Here is a 15,379-nt window from a genome sequence, read left to right as displayed (position 1 = left end):
CTTTCTGGGCCTCAGGTGCCTCCTCTGCAGAACGAGTCACTTCAACTAGATCCTTTGATCTAACTATGAATCTAAGGAGGGTGGCCTTAGTCAGACCTTTCAGAACCTCTTTGTAGGCTCAGTCTTTATGTCCTTGTGTACTGTGACATTTAGGAAATTATACTCCCTATTGTCTTTTGCTATTTACACTGAATCTTTTCAGTCCTGAGGGAAGGATAGCATTAGGATGATCCTGTGAATTTTTCAGAAAGGAAGGTTGGTTCCAGAGCCCCCAGTTTTCTCTCGATGCTCCTTGAACCTTTTCTGTAATATTAGGGGGATCCATGGCTCCTATGAACCCCTTCAGCTCCTGAGGCTAGAGACAGTGGTGGGTTTGTGTGACATCCAAGTCCACCAATGACCATCTCAGCCCAGTGCTGAAGTGGGCCTCTGGCTTCTATAGAAACAGCCCCTTTGCATCCCTCCCACTTTTCCACTGGCAGGTAGAACACTGCAGCGCACTTCAGGGTATACTTGGGAGATTTGGAATCCCAAAGCTGACTGCTGCTCAGAGTAGAAAAATGAGAGATGTGCCTCCCTCATGCTTCCCACAGTTCCTCAGCCTGCTGCCCACCTATACCCCATACCAGTGTTGGAGGATGACGTAAGGGTGAAGTCTGAGGGGTCCTCAGATGACCTCTCTGACTCCCAGTCACACACCCCACCCCATGATAGCCCTTCATCACAGTCACTTCAGCACTAGACACTTCTTGAAGGAGTCCCTGGTAGGGGATGCCCTTAAGCTAATACTGTGTCCTAACACCTAAGCTGGCCCAAGGCATTACAGAAATAAATAGGGGGGAAGCAGCAAGGAAAGGTGGGATTGTACCTGGGAAGAAAGAAGGGTTGGGGTGCTCCTGTCCAGCCCCGCCCTCTCTGCTCCAGGTCAGAGTCCTGTCAGTGCTGCCACCCCAGCAAGGCGCCCACACCCGTAGCAGACCCACCTTGTCCCCAGCCAGGATCTTGAAGGAAGCCATGACCTGGTCAGCCGTGTCTGTGTCAGCCGTCTCGCGGGACATAAAGTCAATGAAGGCCTGGAACGTCACTACCCCCAGACGGTTGGGATCCACGATGCTCATGATGCGGGCAAATTCTGCCTCTCCCTGGAGAGAACAGCCATTCCCAGGCCCTGTCAGCCTCTCAGCCCAGGGCCTGCTAGGAATATCTCATACGGACCTGAAGCCCCTGGGGGTTCAGAGGAGCCTGTGGCCGGAAGAGGAGGGCACAGTGGACCCCTGACCTAACCTGCGTTGTCCTGATAATGTAAGGACACAACACCCAACACTGAAGACCCAGCTCCAGATTCCCACCCACTACAGATGCCTGGGTTTCTCCTTAGCGCAAATAATGGCGCTGCCATGAATAATAACAATCACCGTGGCTGATGCCCACATAGCAATACTGTTCCCAGTGCTTTATGTATTTTAATTTAAATTCATTTAATTTTTACCACAACTATATGAGGTAGGTATCTTACTCCCTCCATTTTAAAGAAGAGAAAGCTGAGGCCTAGAAGGGCTAACTGAGTTGCCCAAGGTCACACAGGCAGGAAGTGGTTGAGTCAGGATTTGAACTTGGGCAGTCTGCCCCAGCATCTGTACTCTCACCACCATACTGCATTTTCTACGTGCCAGGTTTGTCCTTGGCAGTTTAAATCTGTCTGTTTGACCCTAACAACAGGCTTGTGGGGTTACCTTCACCTCAGCTGTGGCTACAAGCTGGTGATGGCACAGTTGGGATTTAAGCCCCAGACATGTGGCCTCTCGCACTTGCAGGCTCTGGACTTTGTGCAAGTTACCAAGCCAAGCCCCCCAGCCTGCTCAGAAGGCTTTGCCCCGCAGGAGAGGGGGGCAGACCCAGAGGGCCGGGGACAAGGGCAGAGGGATGCAGGCCTGGCTGGAGCCTCAAGTGAGATTTAACCGCAAACCCAGAATGTCCAAAACACCAGTCCTTCCCACCAGCCTCAGGGTCAGCCCAGCCATTCACAGCAGGAGTGACAAAGCCTCTGTCTCCACAGTTAAGCACCGGAAGATAAACTGGTGCAGAGACTGAGGAAGAAAAGCCAGGCCTCCGGGACACACAAAGCTCCCCGGTCGGGCCTGGCTTCCAGGGTGCCATCTCCCCCAAGGACCAGAAACCTGAGGCCCCTCTGAGGAGGGCAGCGCAAGGGCCTCCAGCCTCAGCTAGGACGCGGCCTCTCTGGCTGGCCGGCCGCTCCTCGCTACGGCAGGCCGCGGCCCAGCAGAGAAGGTGGGGTCTACATTACCATGTTGTAACCCATGGAGATAAGGCAGGCGCGGAAATCATCCGTGTCCATCATGCCTGTCTTCTTCTGTGGGGTGGGGGGTGGGGGCAGTGGCACCAAGACACAAGGAGGGTCAGAGAAGGGGGAAGAGGAACGGCCGGCCCAGGGCCAGGAAGACGGGGCACAGACGGCAGAAGGCAGGACAGGGTTCATGGTTTGGAGGTCAGGAAGGGGAGAGGGACGTAGGAGTAGATGCAAATACATATCCAGGGAACATGTCCACAGGAAGGAGGAAGACAGTAGGGAGATGCACAAATCCGTCCAGAGGTGGAGAGTGGTGAGGAGAGAGGAACGCGGGCACCGAGGAGGTTCCCATGAAAGACAACCGAGGGCAGAGTTCAGAGGTTGGAGTAGTGGGAGGAGGAGCCCAACACGGGCAGGCAAGGACAGCAGGAGAGGACGAGGCCCGCGGCCCACAGGAGTGGGGGACAGGGAGAGCAAGACAGAGAGAGAAGAGAAAAAAGGAGAAACACGCGTTATTTCTCGCCCCAGATGCTGCCCCTGAGCATGCTCCATGCAGGAGTCAAGTACCTGGGGGTCGTTGCCAATATCATAACCCAAGCTGATGAGGCAGGCTTTGAATTCCTCGGGACCCAGCGTGCCGGAGTGATCCTGGGGCCGCGGTGCGCCAGGCAGCGAGCCATGCGGTGCCAGGGAGGTGGAGGCCGTGAGGGGTGGGGGGTGGGCCATGCCCCAGGCGGAGGGTGGCGTGTGTGGGGGGACACGTGGATGGTCATGCGGATGGGGAGGGGGGAGGGTGGGAGGGTGGGGAGAGGGGGAAATAAAAGTGCACATGGTTAGACACACGGACGAGGTTCCAGAGGGTGTCCTCTCCCCAGCACACGTGGCCCTGCTCTGGGAAGCAGGGCCAGAGGGGAGCACGGTGGGCCACGAAGGTGAGAAGCCCCCCCAGAAGTGCCCCAGCCCCCCTCCAGCCCTGACACCCCAACCTTGGTTTCCTTGAGGGCTTCATGAATCCCCACCACCACCCCAGGAGCCTGGAGGGCAGTGAAGCAGGCAGGGGTGGTGGACAGCACCTCACACCCCATGCTCCCACCCCCTCCATCCCCAGGGTCCTGGGAAGGAATAATCCACCTAAAACCCAGCCTGTCCTAGGGCTGGGATGAGAACCCAGGACTGAAGATCCTGACGTTCCAAAAGCTGCCATGAGGGGGCAGCAGGGAGCTTCTCTGGCTCCTCTGTCCACTTACACAGCCCCTAAGTAGAGGCAGGGGCGAGGGACATCCCCAAGGCCAGTGGGCAGCAGGCCTTCACTTGGGGCTGTGGTAGCCTTCCTCCTAAGGGTTCATTCCTCATGGTGGGAGAGCAAGGGTCAGAGGTCAAAGGTCCTCTCCCTCCACCCATGGTTGAAAGCTCTCCCCGGGAATGCAGGCAAGATTGAGGCAACAGAGCAGGGATTTCAAGGAGGGCTTCGTGTGGGAGCAAGGAGTGAGGGCAGCTGATGGCAGGGCCTCCCTCGCACTCAGCCTCCTCCTCATCACTTGCCCAGGAACCGGCCCCTGCATGTCAGCCCAAGCCCAGAGCCACCATCCCCTCAGGGGCGGGACCTTCCAGCACCCAGGGGCCAGGGCCGGGGGCTGCTCCAAGCAGCCGTGGAGGGGGGCCTCTCACCCGGTCAAAGTGGTTGAAGGAGGCCCGGAACTCGTTCATCTGCTCCTGGCTGATGCCCTTGGCATCCCGGGTCAGGATCTGGTTCTCCACCTCGTTGATGGTCCTGGCGATGGTGGTGAGGAGCTGCTCCCAGCCCACGCGGATGTGCTGGAGGGGGGCGATGAGCCTGTGAGCAAAGGGGACCCAGGCCTGGGCTGCCCCTGCCCACCTCTTCCTCCCCTTCCGTCTGGATTCCCAGGGGTCAGAGGGAAGGGGCACCAGCAGCGTGAGGCAGCCTTCCAGGTGGGGCGGGGCCACTACCTGGGACAGCAGAGACCAGGAATATGGGTGGGGGATTAGGGCAGGAAGGAGGTGGATTTGGTAGTGGGAAATATTAAAGGATAAAGCAGTGGGTGATCCCCTGAACACCTAAACCCAGCCCTACTACCTCTGCCCTGCCACACACACATCCCACACCCCTTCAGGGTCAAAACAAGCAGCTACTTTAGAAAGCAGGTGCCTAAACCAGTGTTTGGAAACCAGCATCAGAATCCCCAGGGGTGTTTATTCAAATTTTAGATTCCTGAGCCCCATCCCAGACCTAGTCAACAAATTCTGAGCATGGGGCTGGAAACCCGCCTTCTCAAGCTCCTCGGGTGATTCAGAAAGATGCTAAAGATTGAAGTTTATGGGTGAAGAGAAGTGGGCAACCCCTTCGCTCCAAGGTGAATTTATCCTCCCCCTCGGACCCGTGCCTTTGGAAAATGGGTATCCCATCCCCGCCCGGAAAGGAACACAGGGCTCGCTGCCTGGAGAAGCAAGGCCACCCCACCCACCTCCATGGTGTAGTTGGTGTGCTTGTTGTCGAAGATGAGGGCCTCCTGGATGAGCTGGTGGTCACCCTCCAGCTGGTCAATCTTTGGCTTGTAGTTGACGATGCTCTTCTCGTACTGCCGCAGGTGGCTGAGCTGGTCCTCTAGGGTCCCGTGCATCTCGATGGAGATCCTCCCAATCTCCTGCTCATCGGAGGAGGCACCTTCTCAGACCACCCCTGGGGTGGAAACTGAGGCCTCCAAGGTCATGAGTTTTCATGAGTCAACCCTTCTGAGGATTCTCAGTTCCCACCCCAGTACCAAAGAGCCTATCACTTCATAAGTAATAAGCTCAGCGCAGTGCACATTTTGCATAGGACCTCACAGGAGCAAGGCCATGGGGACCTTGGCATGTGTGGTGGTACATGCATCATATAGGAATGTAACACGAACTCTCCCTGGATAACATACCTCCCATCTCTCAGGGACCTGTCAACCTCAGAAAGGAGAGGCAAGGTCGAGATTAGAAAGCAATTTGCTAACCTAAACGTCCACTCCATTGCTTGATACTCAGATCCTCTTCCCAAGCCTTGTTTTTATTATTGCCCACCCCAGGGACCCTCTCCGTGCCCACTGAGCCAGTGTCTCCCTGCTCTAGCACACCCGGCTCACCCCAGTGGCCAGGCTGTCACTCTGCTAGGGTTGCCTGCCTTGGCCCAACTGCATCCCACCCCTCTCTGCAGGCCAGGCCTAATCCCCATTTCTGTCTGTCTGCCTTTCACCCACGTAAACAATCTTTGTTCACGAAAGCATTTTCTGTCCATTCAGTTCAATCTGGCAGATACATGCTGAGCATCTACAATGTACCTGTGCTAAGCAGGTGGTGGTGGGGTTGGGGGAGACACAAATGTGAAGGTGACATGGTCTCTGACCTTGAGGAGCTTGGAGGCTGTGCCCTAACCCAAGTGGTGTCCTTCCCCTGATCTTCTACAGCACCCTTCCAGTTAGCCCACACAGTTTAGCAAAAAGTTCTGTGCTTGACTGAGGTATGGCTCTTTGGGGAATATCATTCTCTTTGAGCGAGCACATTGCATAGAAGGAGCAGTCACGGAGGAAGGGAAGACCTGGTCAACCAGATGAGCCAAAGGGATTAAACCAAAGCAGTCCTCCCAAGAGCCGATCCTCCTGTGAGACCTTGTGTGGCTCTTTAATGGTGTCCTTGTGTTGGTCTCTGCTCCCAAACCAGATGTTGGGATCAATCCATCAGGCCTCCCCTGTCATAGCCCCTCAGTCCAGAGCCCACAGTCCTCAGGGGTCCTGCCCCTTGGAGGAGACCAGCCAAGCCTGGCTGGTTGGGATGATGCTGGGAAGGGGCGGGACCTACCTCCATCTTGGTCTGGATCCAGGGCCCGATGACGTTGGCCTGGGCCCCAAACTGCTTGCGTAGCCGCTCGTTGTGCTGCTGGCGGGCATGCTCCTCCATCAGGGCCTGGTCCCTCCGCGGCACCAGCTGCCGCACCTGGGGAGGGAACCACCATGGGACATCGGGGATGGGACAGCCATCTGCCCCATATTTCAGGTGAGGAAATGGAGGTCCCATCCTGAGAGGAAGGCGTCAGACAGTAATGGAACAGGATTGAAGAGGCCAACGTGTCCTGGAAATCTGGTCATTCATTACTTTGACCACTAATGAGGGTCTGCTTTGTGACAGTGAGAAAAGTGAAATCAAGGACAATCAGTGAATAGAAGAGGCACCCTGCTCTTATGAAACTTAGAAAGGCTCAGCCCAGGCCCTGCCCAGCCCTTCAACTCACATGGTCCCATTTGCCGTTGATCTCCTGAGGCGTGATGGTTGTGTAGGGATTGGTGCCCGCCATGTTGACGTGGTAGGTCTGGACGATCTTGGACACCTCGTTGTGGATGCCCAGGATGGCCAGGCGCTCCTTGTCAGCATCGGGGAGTGTGGCCTTGAACTGCTCGTGGGCTGTGGTCAGTCCCTGGGAAGAGATGGGGGATGCAGCAGAAGCAGAGTCATTTTGGGAACCACAGTAGAGGTCAGTAGAAGAGCCACTGGATGTCCAATCCCGTCCCAATTGGGAGCCCCAGGGGCATCAGTCAAGGATCCTCATGGCTGAGAACCAGGATGGCAGAGCCAGTCCCGGGAAAGGGAAGGCCGAGCCATCAAAGCAACAGCTTCATCCTTGGAGCTGGTGAAGTTGGCAGCACCCACCCTGGGTCATTCGCCATCCCACAGTGGGATGGTAAACAAGGGGACCCCGGCGAGTCTGCCTCCCAGGTGACTTCCCCAACCCAGGCCTCCTTAGTTGTTTGTAAAAAGTTTTAAACCTAACACTCTGCAGCTGTATAAAAGAACAAGGAAGCTATTTATTGATATGAAATGAGCTCCAAGAGAACCGCTAAGTAAATTAAAACTCCAGGTTCAGGATACAGCACATAGTAAAAGTGACTGCTTGTGTTTAAAAAAAAAATGGGGCAGGAGAATATGTTAAAAAATCTGTTTGCTAATAAGTGTATATGCACAGACAGTCTGGTCTTGCTTACCTTGGGGAGGGACACTAAGGACAAGGGGTGGGAGAGAGACCCCATCGTACAACCTGTTTATCTCTGGGGTTGTGTACCATGTGCACATATTGCCTAGGCAAAATAAATACAGTGAAAAGGTTTCAAGTCTACGGCATCCAGGGGATGCTCGTCCTCAGTGTATCCCAGGGGGCTGGTCCTGAGGGGGTGTGGGCTCTGTTCCTGTTTCCCGCGTGGCCACCGGCCTCCAGGGCAGGGCGAGGATGCACCTGGATCTCCTCGATGGTGTGCACGATGAAGGTGTCCTGCAGGTCCTCCATGGCCCCCTCCATCCAGTTGTTGAAGGGTGCGGCCCGCTTGGCGTACTCCAAGTACAGCTGGTCAATGGTCTCCAGCAGTTTCTCCGTCCGCTGGGAGTGCCGAGTGGGGTAAGGGGAGGAAGGATTCAGCAGCGACATCCGGAATTCCCCACCCACCCCACACCCTGCAATAACCTCAAGAGCCTCCTGGGGGTCCCAACAGGCCCAGGTCTGGGAGCATAGGACTAACTTGGGCAGAAAAGGGGGGCTCTCTGTGGGGCACTGATTCTTAATGTGGGGTCTGTGGACCACCCCCACGTTGGCATTGCCAGCCTTGCCCACAGAGAGCTTGAGGAATGGGGAAGTTCTCAGATGGCTGGGGTTGAGCCGATGAGCGCACCAGGCTGGGAGGATGGGATATGGTTAGAGCGAGAGAAGAGGCGTCTCATCCGGGTGGAGTCTCAAGTCCCAGTCACAGCCTTCGTGAACCCTCCACAGTCAGGCCAGGAGTGTGTGTGTGCTGGAGGTGGGCGGGGGTGGGTGGAGGGGGGCAGTGTCTGGGGAACCCAGGGGCGTCTTTTAGCCCAAAGCAAAGAGAGTGAAGAAGCAGGAAGAGGGGCAGCCAGAGCGGTGAACGTCAGGCCAGGGTGTTCCTCGGGAACCTCACCTCCAGAGCTTCCCTCCGCTTCTGAGTTAGCGCCCCCAGATTGTCCCACTGGTCACAGATCTTTTGGCAACGGGCGTTGACACTGGGTGAATCATAATAGTCCAGCTCGCTGGGAGGGAAGAGATGAGGAAGAGTCAGATGAGCTGTGCTAATTCCATGGCCTGCTCGCCCTCTCCTGGGGGCTGGAGCTGGAGGAGGAGGTGGGAAGGGGGCTCGTAGGTGCTAGGAGGGCCAGGGATGCACCCTGCATCGAGGCCTTCCCAGGCTCTCCCAGAGAGGGCACCAAAGAAGGCCAACAGTCCTCCTCTCCAAGGCTGGAGATGGTACCAGCTTTGACCCTGATGTCTGATGACAGGGGCTGCTGAACCCAGTGAGAAAGCTCTGAGCCAAGGTGTGGCCAGCCTCTGGTCCTGCTCTAGTCACAGGTAAAGAGGGAAGTCCTGTGACAGGAAGGGCACAGTCACGGCTCCTTCCGCACCCAAAGGCTGCCAAGCCCCCTTCCCTGGGGTGTGGGGGCAGGGGATGGTCTCTGTCTTCTGTATGGACCCCCTTCCCACCCGGGCACCTGGGTGTACCCACCCTCCTCACTTCTAGCAGCCACACCCTACAGTCCCACTGCAGCTGAGAAAACGGAGCCCCAGCGCCTCGCAGGGGCCACCTGGCAGTGACAGGGCCCGGGGAGGGCATGGCCTACTTGAGCTCCTGCGCGATGGCCGCGATCTGCTCCACGCGGTCCTGGTGGGCGGCCAGGTCGCTCTCAAAGGCCTCGTGCTTCTTGAGCAGGGCCTTGATCTCGGAGAGAGTGGCCGTCTCGTAGTCCTTCTGCTGCAGCATGGCCTCTTTGCCTGGAAGAAGAGAGGGAGACGCAGGGCTGAGCAGGAGCCGGGACCCATCTCCTCTGCCCACCATTCCCCGGGCCCCCAGAAACCCGGGGACTCCACCTCCGGAGGTCCATCCCCAGGAGGATGATATTCACTGGAGAACTGTCAGCACTGCAAGAAAAAAGATGAGCAACCAGGCCATCCAATTATGGGGAACGGTCAGGCAAGCTACCCTCAAGGGAGCACTGGCAGGGTCATTAAAAATGGGTAAGTATGAAGCCTGTGCAGGAACGTGGGAACATACAGGTCACAAGGTCAACTTTACAAATAGCTGGGAAACACGATGATCGATGATCCGGGCCCTGTGGTATAACTAGTCAAAAACCCATCGGAGTGCCTCAGGGGGACCAGCCTTTAGAATTTCTCCAGCTATCGGCACAGTAGCTCCTTCTCCCTCCTCCCACTACTCCAGTGCAGTTGGCGTGTCCAGCTTTTTTTGCACATCACCTCCCCGTGGCCAGAGCCTTCTCTGGCACAAGTGCACTACACTTGCTCCATAGGGGCTGTAAGGGCTCTAGGGGCTGTAGGGGAAGGTCTTGCGTTTCTTGAATTTCCACTTCTACTCAAAGAAAGTGGGGATGAGAAACAATCTCCCGGGACTGTCGTGAGATGATGCTCGCCAGCTGCCTTGTGAACCATCTAGCACAGGACTGGTGGCCCATCCCCACCCTCCGTGTCTACACCCATCACAGATACACAGTTTGTCTCGGAAAAGTAAGGCTGGGCTGGGAGGCTACAGGTTGTGTCCCAATATGGCATTTCTCTCCTTCCCGCTATTCTTTTACTTTAAACCAGAATAATATAACATCATAACAAGTTTAGAAAACAGAAAAAAAAAAAAAAAAAATCCGATAAAACCGTTTTGGAGGTGCCCCCAAAAGTTAAATATAGAAATACACTATATGACCCAGCAATTTCACTTCTAGGTAGTACCTGAAAGGATGGAAAGCAGGGACTTGAACAGTTATGTGCACACCAATGCCCACACCATACCACCATGATCCACAATTGCCAAAGGGTGGAAGCAACCCAAATGTTCACCCACAGATGAACAGATAAACAAAATGCAGAATGTACGTACAATGGATATTATTCAGCCATAAAAAGGAATGAAGTTTTGACACATGACAACATGGATGAACCCTGAAGACATGTTCAGTGAAATAGGCCAGACACAAAAAGACAGATAGTGTATGATTTCATTTATATAAAATACTAATAATAAGCAAATTCCTAGAGACAGAAAGTAGATTAGAGGATATTAGGGGCTGGGAATGAGGGAAGAGGGCGTTATTGTTTAATGGGTACAGAGATTCTGTTTGGGGTCATAAATTTTGGTAATGGATGGTGGTGATGGCAGGACAACATTGTATATGTAATTAATGCCACTGAATTTTATCCTCAAAAATGGCTAAAATGGCAACTTTTATGTTTTGGATGTTACTGCAATTAAACATTTTTAAATTACTTCTGTACTCCTTTTCAGCCTTTTCTTCTCTGCCTGCTGTCATAGTTAAAACCCTAGGGTACATACAAATTACATTTCTTATTTTCAAAATATTTAACAGCACATGATGTGAATTTCCACTTTGGCTCCATGGTCTTCATATGTACCACTTTAGGGTTGTACATCCCATCCGGTGGCTGATCCACCATCGACTAACCACTCACTGCCCTCCCTACTTAGGTTCCTCGGCTTGCACTACTGCAGACTATCTCCATGTACGTGATGTCCCTCGTGTCTGGGGTCAATTCTCTAGACAGGCTCAAGAGATGGAATTCCCAGGTTAGAGGGCAAGAAAAGCCCATGTGTCCTTCCTGCAGGCCAGCACTTCTCACAGCTTTGCTGGTGGCTAGTTAGCCTCCACAGTAGAAGCATGTGGGTGAATCAGTGTAATTCCCACACCCCGCTTCCACTCTGCACCACCCACACCTGGGTAAATAACCCCGAACATGCACAGTGGAAGGGGGGACGGCAAGCTCCCATCACTGGGTACAAAGCCCAGCATATGTTCTTACAACAGGAGCTAAGCCCAAGCCCCCTTAGCCAGGTCAAGGGCAGACCTGTTCCCCACCAAGCCAAGCCCCCGCAAAGGCCACACATGGCCATCGGGTGTGGCCTTGGTACTCACCTCCAGGTCTGAGGAGCATAAAACAGGGTTGAATGGGGCATCCCGGGGCACTGGGCTCCCCCCTGCCAAGCCAAGGAGATCTGCCCCCAGGGGCTCCAGCTGAAGTGGCCAACAGAGACCTAGGAGATGGGCAACCCCTCCTCTCCCCAGCCCTGGCCCGGCTCTGAGGGCGAGACTATTCCAGGTATGATTTTCTCTCTTCAGCGGTAACTCTGGCTGCCAAGGAGCAGTCTCCAGACTCTCCCGGGTGCCTCAAGGTTGGCGTAATGGGGGAGACAGGGCACATGAGCTAATGCAAGGGCTCTGGGGATGGAAGTATCAGGAGTTACCATCAACTGAGTATGAAGTATGTGCCAGGCCCTGTGCTAAGCATGAAATGCACCTCACAATAACCCTAGGAGGAGGGCACCATCCTCAGCTGCATTTTACAGATGAGGCAGCTGAAGCCCAGAGGTTAAGCCACTGATCTAAATTTATGTCACCTCTAAGAGGCAGAGCCAGGATTCAAACTCCAGCCCACCTGGCGCAGGGGAGGAAGAAACAATTAGGACGACAAGAACAATGAACACTTATATGGCACTTCACCAGGCCAGGAGCTCTTCTCAGTGCTTCAGGTATTAGCTCATTTAATTCTCATAACCCTATGAGGTAGGTACTATTATTATCCCCACTTTACAGATGAAGAAACGGAGGTGACCAAGAAATTAAGGAACTTGCCCAATGTCACAGAACTAGTAAAAGACCAAACCAAACAAAACAAAAAGGAAGAGAAGACAGGGGTCATGGCTGGCGGCTGGGTTAGGGGAGTCTGGAAGCCCACAGGATCGGGAGGCAGGGCGTCAGGCTGGCCTTACCGTCTGTCCAGGCCTCGTGGATGGAGGCCTTCTGCCGGAACTTCTCTGCCAGGTGGTCGAGCCGCTCCAGCCGCCGGATCTCGTTCAGCAGCCATTCCTCATAGCCTTTCTCGGCCTGCTCCAGGCAGCCCCAGGCATTGCTGATGTCCTGTGGGGACAGGAGGGGCAGCTCAGAACCCCCCCAGCTGCTCCACAGCTGTCTTACCCAGCTTCTCTGCCATATCCACCCTGGCCAAGTGCCACTGGGATTTCCCTGGGCTGGCAGGTGTAGGCCTCCTGGGAAGGGAGAGGGGCTCAAGGCCACGTGGGTCATCCAGCTATGGGCTTTGGGTGCAGAGCCCAGTGGGAGAAGAACCCAAGTTCCCCTCTGCCCCAGGACCGGCTTCTGAAATGTCCTAAGGCCAGCCAGGGAAACAGAGCAAGGGACCGAACGAGGCAAGCAGGTGCAGGGGCATTCCAGCCTCCCCACACTCCGGATCCACTCATGGGGGCAGGGATCAGGTGTGCTGGGAGGTAACCCCAAGCCTGCAGGGAACCCTGACCTGGGCAAGCTGGCCAACATTCTGAGGAGAGTGACAGATGCTGAGCACAAACACACACCACCCTGCAGATGGGAGGACCCTATAGGGCCACCCCGTGCAGTCAGTACAGGCTGCCTGGCTGAGGGGGTGACGGGGCTGAATCAGGGCCTGCACACCACTCTCCCCATCACATGCCCCGCTGCCAGGCTGCATCCACTCGGAGGAGGGGACAGCTTGTTCTAATTCGCACGAAGCACCCTCTGGCTACCAGTGGCTCTGGCCACCTAAAAGCTACTGATTCAGCCTTGCGACCTGAGAAAGGACTGCAGTTTTCTAAACTGCACACTCCACGTCAAAAGCTGCCCACCCCCACCCTGCATATCTTGCCCTGTTCTCTTCCCTTCTTGCCCTTCTATGCCCATGTGTTCTCCTTAATCGTCATTCTAAAGGACAAAAGCTCTATTTATTTATTAAATTTTCTTCTGTATGATTCCCTGACTCATAAAATACCTCGTTTCTCCCCAAGTCTCAAGGACAGGGCAAAGGGAGATAAAGAACATTAAAAAAAAGGTGACAAAAAAAGAAACAAAATTTAATGACATGGAAAGCTGGTCACACATAACATTAGGTTTTTTTAAAAAAAGCAGCTTATTAAAAAATACATGCTTTGAAATTCTTTTTAAAAATCACATTAATACAGACAAACTAAAAGAATCTTTTCCAAAATGTTTTTAAAAAAGTGATACTGGGTAGAATTATGGGTCATTTCCCATCAACAAATAGATATTTCAAATAGTCGAGAGGTCATTCTGGAGGTTATTCTTATGCGTTAGATAGATATCCCTTTTTAGTTTTTAGTATATTGGAATAGCTGAAATTGCTGAACTGCAACCCAGTAGCCATGATTCTTGAAGATGATTGTATAACTATATAGCTTACACTGTGTGACCGTGTGACTGTGAAAACTTTGTGGCTCCCACTCCCTTTATACAATGTATGGTCACATGCATAGAAAAATGAGGACAAAAAGTAAATCAATAGGGAGAGATGAGAGGTATGGGATGTTTTCGGTGTTTTTTTTTTTTTTTACTTTAATTCTTATTCTTTTTTGTGTGTGGTAATGAAAATGTTCAAAAATTGATTTGTGAGAGATGAGTGTGGGGTTGCTGTTTGGGGTGGGGGGAGGTATCTGGTAATGGATGGTGGGAAAGAGCATTAAAACATTCTGGGTGTGATTGATCCCACTGGTGGAGGGCTGGTGGGGGGGGGGGGTTGCAGCGGGAGGATTTAGGCTGTGTGTGTGTTTCCACAGCTGAAAAAAAAAAAAGAGTCTAGATAGATGACGGTTGAATGCTGGGGATGAACTTGGATGGGATTGGAGGATGGAGGACAGGTGGCTCGAAGGGACACAGTTGAGACATAAGCAAAGGGAGGTGTGGAGTGTAGGCTTTGTGTAGTTGTTGGGTCTCTTGTACTTCTTGGCTGCGCTTGGTGGGATTGCATGGGGGGGTGTTCTTGTTCATGGGAGGTGTATACGTGAGTTGTGGTGTGTGTTTGGGGATGTGTGCAGCTGGCTCTCGTGTGTTTGGAGGACAGAGCAATGGATGATGGATGGTGGGTGGGGAGGGAGGGAGGGGGTGGCGATGTGGCAGCATGTTGGGGTTGGTGGATTGAGCTGTCAGGGGAGAGGGGTCGGGGTGTGTTGGAGTTCTGTGTGTGGGGTTGGTACTGTTTTTGCAACTGTTCCTGTAACTTTGAATTTATTTCAAAAAAAAAATTGTGATGATGAATGCACAACTATATAATGGTACTGTGAACACCTGATTGTACACATGGATGATTGTATGGTATATGAATATATTTCAATAAAATTGAATTAAAAAAAAAAACCCCAAAACGTGATACTGGGTGGAATTATGGGTGATTTCCTATTTCTGTATTGTGCTTATCTCCGTCTTTGAAATAGCCTACCAAAAACTCTACTACTTGTCTAAGTGATAAAAGGGTTTTTTTTTCTCTTTAAGTGCCTAAACAAGATTCTATGGAAGTGAAAATTATCTTTATTGATATTGAATTATGCCCCATTGGTTCAATATGTCCAGAGCATTTTGTTCATGAAGATGATGAGGGTGTGGTGTGTGCTGGGGAAGTCGGGGTGGCAGCTCCAGGGTCTGGAAAGGCAAGCCTGACCCAGAGAAGCCAGGGGGGAGGTGGGCTGGGGGCCCCCCACACTGCAGAGCAGGGTTCAGGTTCAAGCCCAGGTGGTTCTGGAAGGGGGGCGGGGAGGTCAGGCGGCCTTTGCACAGGGCTCGGGAAATCATTTCTGGAGAGGCATAGTGGGCACAAGAAAACACAGCCTCCCCACCCCGCCTCCTGCCATAGATGTCGGCTAGGGGAAGCTCAGGGAGGGAGGCGGCTGGGGTGGGGGGCCCAGACTCGAGTCCTGGTGGGGGCCTGCAGGCCAGGACCCGCCCCGCTGAGCTCACCGAGACCATCCTGCCCTCGGAAGGCATGAAGGCGGGCCGGTTGCTGAGCCGCAGCTTGGTCTGCAGTGTGTTGAAGTTGATCTCCAGCTGGCACTTCTCCTGCACCTTGGGCGGCTTGTGCAGGCGCCGGTAGTCACGGAAGTCCTCCAGCTTCTGCTGCATGGCGTGCATGGTGTTCTCAGGCGCCCGGTTCTCCAGCCACGGGATGGTGCGGCGGATCCACTCCAGCAG

The 15,379-nt window shown here is 53.8% G+C and overlaps 1 protein-coding gene across 3 annotated transcripts in view; it reads right to left on the bottom strand.

The window, feature by feature from the left end:
• The window catches only part of ACTN1 (actinin alpha 1), a 93,192-nt gene that overhangs the window by 3,514 nt on the left and 74,299 nt on the right, over nt 1-15,379 (bottom strand). The window contains exons 10-21 of one of the 3 annotated variants that reach the window (XM_037832458.1): nt 15,149-15,379; nt 12,142-12,289; nt 8,969-9,119; nt 8,275-8,383; nt 7,578-7,718; nt 6,582-6,764; nt 6,152-6,286; nt 4,792-4,971; nt 3,977-4,123; nt 2,876-2,956; nt 2,306-2,371; nt 984-1,142 (exon numbers count right to left, since the gene is read on the bottom strand). In XM_037832458.1, the coding sequence (XP_037688386.1) occupies nt 984-1,142; nt 2,306-2,371; nt 2,876-2,956; nt 3,977-4,123; nt 4,792-4,971; nt 6,152-6,286; nt 6,582-6,764; nt 7,578-7,718; nt 8,275-8,383; nt 8,969-9,119; nt 12,142-12,289; nt 15,149-15,379 (1,731 nt within the window). The remainder of the gene's footprint in view (nt 1-983; nt 1,143-2,305; nt 2,372-2,875; nt 2,957-3,976; nt 4,124-4,791; nt 4,972-6,151; nt 6,287-6,581; nt 6,765-7,577; nt 7,719-8,274; nt 8,384-8,968; nt 9,120-12,141; nt 12,290-15,148) is intronic. The other 2 variants (XM_037832460.1, XM_037832459.1) reach the window with 2 other exon arrangements.

The sequence above is a fragment of the Choloepus didactylus genome, chromosome 4, assembly GCF_015220235.1.
Source record: "Choloepus didactylus isolate mChoDid1 chromosome 4, mChoDid1.pri, whole genome shotgun sequence".
In the NCBI taxonomy this organism is placed as follows: Eukaryota; Metazoa; Chordata; class Mammalia; order Pilosa; family Megalonychidae; genus Choloepus; species Choloepus didactylus.
This window is presented reverse-complemented; position numbering and strand designations above follow the sequence as displayed.